We start from the raw sequence: 7,775 nt of genomic DNA on the forward strand, positions 1-7,775 counted from the left end.
GGTTCAAAACCCATCATGACAGCTGGTGGAATTTTATTAATTAATTGAATTTAATCTCCTTTAGAGAAGGAAATCTGCTGTCCTTACCTGGTCTGGCCTACATGTGACTTCAGCCCCACAGCAATGTGGTTAACCCTTAACTTCCCTCTGAAATGACCTAGCACGCTACTCAGTTCAAGGGCAAATAGGGCTGAGCAACAAATGCTAACCTTGCCAGCAATGCCCACATCTCATGAAAGAAAAAAAAAACCACATTGAGTCAGCTGCGTCTGATACCATGAGGGAGGAATTCCACAGTCTGGCAATACTGGGATTGGGCTAGACCTAGGAATAGTGATGAAGGAGAGTACCTTGATCGGAAGAGCGGAGAAGTGAGCTTGAAGTCTTGGGAGTACTGGGTAGGGAGCGGAGTCATTCCAGCATCTGGGAGCACTGGAGGAGGGGAGTGCAGGGGAATGTCCTAGTATCAGGAAACTTGGGGAGGGAGGTTTGAAAGTCTGGGAGGAATGTCCAGGGCATTGTGGAGCAGGTTCCAAGCATTGGCACTATAAGTGAAGAGGCGGGGCCTGGCACCATTAACCGAGAGGAGGGGCTCAGGATAACAGGCTTGATCCACCCTCGAGTTCGCGCCCATCAGTGCATCTTTCACTTTTCCCAGACTGTTAACCCAGTTCAAAGCCTGGAACAGTTTTGTGAGGGGAAAACAGTACTTTAATACTGCTAATTTGTGACTATTTACTGCTATACCTCTGCTCTAATTGACTAGCCTGTCTAGAATTGGATAACTCAGGTGATTATCTTTTCGAGGGCAAAAAATACAGGTGACATAACAAAAGAAACAACGAACCAGCAAGCTTGCATTTATATCCTCCGGTATCCCAAAGTCCTGAATGATCAGTTCATTATTTTTGAAGTGTTGTCCCTTATTGTGTAAGTAACTGTAGGAGCCAAATTTCAGCAGAGTAAGGTTACACAAGCAGTAAATAAATGATCTGCTAAGTTGGTTTGATAAACTTGAACTTAAATCTGGAATCTAGCTCACAGAATCTGTTTTTAGGTAGTACAGGGCAGGATTCCCAATCAGCCTGCAAGAATCCACTTTTTATTGAAAGCCTTCCGACTTAAAATAAAATGTGCCATTTAGCACAGTGTAGGAAAACAACCAGAGGGTTGTGGATGCTCCATCATTGAATACATTTAAGGCTGGGATAGATAGATTTTTGGTCTCGCAGGGAATCAAGGGATATGGGGAGTGGGCAGGAAAGTGAAATTGAAACGCAAGATCAGCCATGATCATATTGAATGGCGGAGCAGTCTCCATGGGCCATATGGTCTACTTCTGCTCCTATTTCTTGTGAATCTTATGAGACCCTCAACATTGGGGGTCGTGGCAGGGGTGCCCATAAGATTCTGCCGTGAGAGGCCTGCCTCGACCCCCGGCGTCGAAGGCCCTGCCTGATATTGGCGGCAGCAAGGGCTCGGTGCGGCCTCCCCACCCCCTGCTGCTTGGCGGCAGGGCCTTCATCTAAGTATTTAAATGAGCATTAATGAAATGCAAATTAACTTGCCGGCCGATGGCGGTCGTCCCACGCTGATTTTACATTCAACCGGCTGCGACTCGCACGCCTTTGGAATTCCAAGGCAAGACACTGGTGGGGAGGGGGAGGAATAAAATTATCAGGGCGGGAGGGGTGGGGAGCGGGGAAAACACCTTTTTATTGGCTGTGGGGATGGTAATAAGGGGTTGAAGACCAAAGGTGAGAAGGGTGGGGGAGGTCAGATTGGGAATAAAATAAGTTTTGTGAATATAGGACAGTGAAAAGACCGTTGTGGGGTGCTTGGGAAAGTGCCTGCATCTTCTAATTATTTATTGAAAACAAATTAAATCTAATATACCTTTTTAAATTTTTGCCAAGGGCTTGAAGCCCTTTTAGGAATTCTTAAATTGCATACAGGAAAGCTTTCTGAGACAGTACATAGATAGTACTACAACAGAAGGGGCAGTACTGGACCTAATCCTAGGGAGTGAAGCCGAACAAGTGGTAGAAGTGTCAGTGGGGGAACATTTCGGGGATAGTGACCATGATAGTGGGCGGCACAGTGGCGCAGTGGTTAGCACCACAGTCTCACAGCTCCAGCGACCCGGGTTCGATTCTGGGTACTGCCTGTGTGGAGTTTGCAAGTTCTCCCTGTGACCGTGTGGGTTTTCACCGGGTGCTCCGGTTTCCTCCCACAGCCAAAGACTTGCAAGTTGATAGGTAAATTGGCCATTATAAATTGCCCCTAGTATAGGTAGGTGGTAGGGAAATTGAGGGAAGGTGGGGATGTGGTAGGAATATGGGATTAATGTAGGATTAGTATAAATGAGTGGTTGATGGTCGGCACAGACTTGATGGGCCGAAGGTCCTGTTTCAGTGCTGTATCTCTAAATAAAAAAATAAATAAATAAAAGTGGCATCGGACGCCGTTGCCGGGGACGTGGCGGCCGACCCCTCTACATCAGCGAGGGCAACTGCTCCATCCCCTCCATTTAAATCAGCCCCTGCGCGTAATATCGTGGGGGCTGTGCGATGGCACTTCCGTGTCGGAAGGCTTTCACAGCGCGCCGCTGAGGAGCACAGTGCGCTGATGAAATTCAATCCACTGTCTAAGGCCCTACTGATTTCCCCAAAATGGAACTAACCTCATGGTTTTGCATGATTTTCTTTCTTTCTGGCAACGCTTGCCATGATGCCCTTTGTGGTTAAACTTGCCATCAGTGTCTGACTTACAAATATAGTTGATTGCTACAATATCCAGCTGTATAAAGTGTACTGTTGACTTTATTTCTTTTTTGCTTTTTTTAATCCTTGCATGATGTAGCCACAGCTCTGTTTCGAGAAAAATTTGTATTGGGGTGAAAATAGTTTCCAACAAATTGGTAATTCATAAGCCTAAAGATACAAAGGCATTATTTTTAGTGAATCAGAAGTCCCAAGACTGAAGGTTGACAGGAACAGGTCACTGTTAAAACCAAATCAATCCATAACCCAGAATCTGATGGTACCCCGGTAAATAGACCAGTCTGTGGAACAATAAGGAATGAAATTTAAATCTTTAAAGGTGTTCCTATTTGGGATGTGCAGTCTTGTGTTGGAAAACGTGATTATATTTCTTACGTGATACAATAGTTTATTCTGGTTACTAGACTGTTGTACATGTTTAGCAAATGGGTAAACCACTGAAGAAGTGGAAGGTAGGCTTGCATTTTATACAGTTCTGCCTTGCATCTCAGAAATATCCCAAAACACTTCCTTTCTCGAGTAAAGTAACTTGCATAAGCAACCTTGTCAATCATTGTGTGTACAGCAGGATCACACATATCAAAAAGGTGAATGATTCGTTAATTTAGTTTTGGTGATGGTTGAGGGAGGAATATTGGCCCAAACAATGGAGAAAAAAACTCCTAACTCAAGTGCCATGTGTTACTTGTATATTAATTGGGTGTTTAATTGTATTTAAGTGGTGGGCATTAACTGAGGATTCACTTGGGCTCCTACATATAAGAGCAGACAAACTGTGCTTGGTGGGTTTGGAGGTGCATGTTTATAATTTGTGTCTCTGTAAATAGAAGTTTATAAGTGTGTAAAGTGTAGACTCCAGTTCCATCCTTCACTGTCTGGCTACATAAAATAGAATACCATTTTTTAAAAAAACATCTATCTGAATAACTGAAAACGGCAGACAGAACCTTGTTTATTTGTCTCATTTGAAGGGCAGTATCTCTGAGTGGGGTATCAGCCCAGATTTTTATTTTGAACTTGGAGTGAGTTGAAAATACAACCTTTACTATCACCCGAACGATTTTATTAAAAGGTATTTAAAACATGCCTACAGTAAATGTGAAGATGAGCAATGAAAGAAAGAATGAAAATAATTTTGACGATCAAAACTAAATAACATTATGGATGTTATGGATAAATGTCCCTTGAAATTGTATTTGAGGTGTATAGATTTCATATTTATATTTCCTGTAGGTAGTTAACTGTATTTCACTTATTTTTAAGGTACAGTCAAGGAAAAAGAAAAATAGTGAAGACAGAGAGAAAGCTGCAGTAAGTACTAAACCTTCTCCTTACAATGTAAAAAAAAAAATTGGCAGTACACTGATCCCTCATTATAGATTTTTTATTTTATTTCATGGGATGTGGGCATCACTGGCAAGGCCAGCATTTGTTGCCCATCCCTAATTGCCCTTTAACTGAGGGGCTTGCTAGGCCATTTCCGAGGGCAGTTGAAAGTCAACCACATGACTATGGGTCTGGAATCACATGTAGGCCAGATCAGGTAAGGACGGCAGATTTCCTTCCCTTAGGGACATTGGTGAACCAGATGGGTTTTTACAACAATTAGTGATTAGTTTCATGGTAGCATTACTGAGACTAGCTTTCAATTCTGAATTTCTATTAATTAATTGAATTTAAATTTCACCAGCTGCCTTGAAGGGTTTTGAACCTGTGGCCCAGGTATTAGCCTGGGCCTCTAGATTGCTAGTCCAGTGACATTACCACTATGCCATCCTCTCCCCACTAATGACTGTTTCCTTTTTTTCCCCCTCTCTCCACCACGCAAATGTATTCAAGGTGCTGAGAGCAAAAATGATGCACTGTTGCTATTTAAATTCTGCAAAAATATGTTCGAGGAATACAATTGTTATTCTGGTTACTTGGCTATTGAACTTGTCTGCATTCTCGCTATTTGCTGGGGGAAGGAGTGGAAATGAATACTGTGTACAGTATTGAGTTACCTGTTAATAAGATTTTTGTTAAACTAATGCACAATGTCTGACCTGAGATGTCAGTTGCAACCTATTTTCCCTACATGGTGAGTTCCTGATTTTGGCCAAGCTATTAAAGTAAATTGCCAAGCTATTAAAGTAAATTGCCAAGTAGTTGCTGGGCCTTCCTCAGTCCTGGGAGCAAGGGAGAGAAAAGTTAGTGAACCACAAGGTATCCACTTGTGCAGCAACTAAGAATTATTAGGCAAATTATGCAGCTCCTAAGACTTATTAAAGAAACAATTAGGGAACAGCAACATTAGGTGATAAAGATTATGATTGGACACTAACACATTAGCAGATTAAACTCTAGATTTTCTTTACTAATCTGAATATTTCTGGGAATTTATCTTCAGTTACCAGATTTTGCTCAAAACCTCAGTGCTGTTTAATAAAGGGATTTTTGGAAATTACTTGTGATGCAGAGTGCACATGACTTTGTTGGAGCTTAGTCTAATGTCACTTAGTGAATATTCCTCTTGTATAAAAAGCTCTGTAATTCGCTATTTTAAAAACTAATGTCTGCCTCAATAACACTCTGTGGCAGAGAACTGTACATTCTACCTCACCACTGTGTGTAAAGATTATTTTATAATCTTGCCTTTCTGTGGTCATAAAATTTTCCCTCTTATTTACTGTCTTGTATTCCAGTGAAAATAGTCTGACTATTCATTTTATCTAACCCTAAATATCTCGATCACCTTTTCGCCTACCCACTTGCCAATGAAAAGTAAAAATAGTCAATGACTTGTATTGTCCAGGTATATTCTCTCTCCCAATGCCTTTGCCACTGATTTCATGATCCTTGCTGCAAAAATTTAAAGTATCTGAATTCTGTGAGCGTATAATACTACGTGGTGACTTTGTGTACTGCAGTAGTTATTTGTTTATGACCTGTTTTCACGATGCAAACTACATCTCTGAAATGGAGCAAGATTGTTTGAAAATGTAATTTAAAAAATTAGCTGAAATTATTGCTTGAGCTTGTTGTATAAAACTGCTATTGACTATAAGGAAATGGTCTATCAAAGCTCAGTCCAAATTTTCATAAAAAACTTAGATAATGCTCAGTCCTCCAGTTCATCAGGGATACTTTGCTCTGTATAACACACGTATTTGGAGAGGGATTTGAATATAATTGCTGCAATATATTATCCAGAATGAAAAGATTAAAGTTTCACATCAAGACTGATGAGTTATCAACTAATTGGTTATTTAAGAGTCTGATTCAGGAGTTGTGTGGATACTAATGGGAGTTTGGAGAGTACCTAAACGTAATTGCTACTATGTGCAGAGCAGAATACATGAGCTTACCCCATGCTAGTTACTTAGACCAAAACAGACTCCTATTTCTATGACACTTCAAACAGTATTATAGGATAAAGTACCAATCTGAATTACATGATCTCAATATTGTCTTTTACACTGATGGCATGTTTTTTTTTCAACTTTTATTAAGGAGAAATTAAAGAAGAAAAAGAAGCATAAGAAACATGGGAAAAAGAAAAAAAAAGTATTCAGTTCAGATTTAGATTCAGCATGAGATAAGAATGTATAAAATTATTTTAAAAAGTGGATCTTTAAGTTCTTCTTTGAATTCTGCAACCTGCATGGCGAAGACCTGAAGAGTTGAGGTGGAAAAGGACTTGAACACTACTTAATGCATGATTTTCCAAATTCTGCTTGCATTTGCAAACCTCTGTAACTTTGCAAGTTGCTTTTATTTATCTAAGGTGATGAACAACAAATAAGCCTCTTGATTTTTTTTTGTAGGGTTTAAGTTTAACAACTGTGAACATTTTTGATAAGTAACATAGTCCCTTGTTAACTTGTTTAAATGTGAGATGATCCAATTGTATGTGCCTGTAGTGTATGAATCTAAACTTAACTGATAATTTCCAACTTATCAGCAGTTCCATATTACTGTGTTACTGGTTAACTCTACAGAAAGTGATGCCTGATGATATCTGACCTACATTAGAAAGTTATTTTTGTATAATTTCTTGACCCTTTTAGCTCAACAGACTTAAGTTTTCTGTTGTGTTTAGTTTGCAATTTGTTTCTGAATGGGAAGTGGTATCGTTCCTAATAAAGTATTGAGCTGAGTGTTTTTTAACTTTGTAAAATATATAAAATAAACCCTAAAATATCTGTCCTATTTGTCTGCAGTTTGTCATCAAGTGGGGGAGCATTTAAAATGTCAGTTACTGTTGATACACTTAGTGATTTTAATAGTCAGCCATATTGCTAAAAGTAATTTGATACTTTTATCTTAACTTGTCTAGGGAAAATGATCTTTGTGCTATTAAGAGTGTGTACTTTTTGTTTTCCATTTGAAAAAGAAGTGGCTTTATATTTTTTGCACAGCAAAGTTCTTTGTAATCATCTTAAAAACATGGCACTTTCATTTAGGCATATAAAAGTGATGGTCAAAAAAAAACAGCTGGTCCATCAATCCTCTCCCATTCAGTTGCCTTTAAGCATCGTCAACCCACATGCTCCCCAGGCACCAGCAGCCACATAATCTCCTTGAGAGGTAAGCACAGATTTATTTATTTTTAAATACCCAGGTTGATTCAAGGGGAAAAAAGAATTGAGAAATTCCTCTTCATCTTTCCTAAAGCTGGGAAGATAAAGTAAAAGGAACTTGAACATTCCTACACAACATTCACACTGACACAACTTTCTATTTGCATAGTTATACACGTCTGAATCTTGACTCATCAAAACTTAAATTTACAGATCCTCCTTGAGCAATCTGCTCTTAAATGTAAGCAAATATTGAAATATGTTTTTGTTTTCCTCAACCTGCTCTAACCCCAAAATTCCCTGCATTAACAAAAGAGATGGTAAGAGCATAAATAGAGCAGGAGAGAAAGCCGAGAACGAAAACATGGATCTGAGTCAAAATGGCAGGAGCATAAATAGAGCAGGAGAGAAGGCTCAGGACATGATCACT

At 39.6% G+C, this 7,775-nt stretch overlaps 1 protein-coding gene across 3 annotated transcripts in view; it reads left to right on the plus strand.

Moving 5' to 3' along the window:
- The window catches only part of fam133b (family with sequence similarity 133 member B), a 46,805-nt gene extending 39,838 nt beyond the window's left edge, over positions 1 to 6,967 (plus strand). For all 3 annotated transcript variants that reach the window (XM_068008724.1, XM_068008733.1, XM_068008718.1), the window contains exons 10-11: positions 4,047 to 4,094; positions 6,276 to 6,967. In XM_068008724.1, coding sequence (XP_067864825.1) covers positions 4,047 to 4,094; positions 6,276 to 6,359 — 132 coding nt within the window. In that variant the 3' untranslated portion in view covers positions 6,360 to 6,967. The remainder of the gene's footprint in view (positions 1 to 4,046; positions 4,095 to 6,275) is intronic.
- Positions 6,968 to 7,775: the final 808 nt, after the last annotated feature.

Source organism: Heterodontus francisci, chromosome 2 (assembly GCF_036365525.1).
Source record: "Heterodontus francisci isolate sHetFra1 chromosome 2, sHetFra1.hap1, whole genome shotgun sequence".
Classification (NCBI taxonomy): Eukaryota; Metazoa; Chordata; class Chondrichthyes; order Heterodontiformes; family Heterodontidae; genus Heterodontus; species Heterodontus francisci.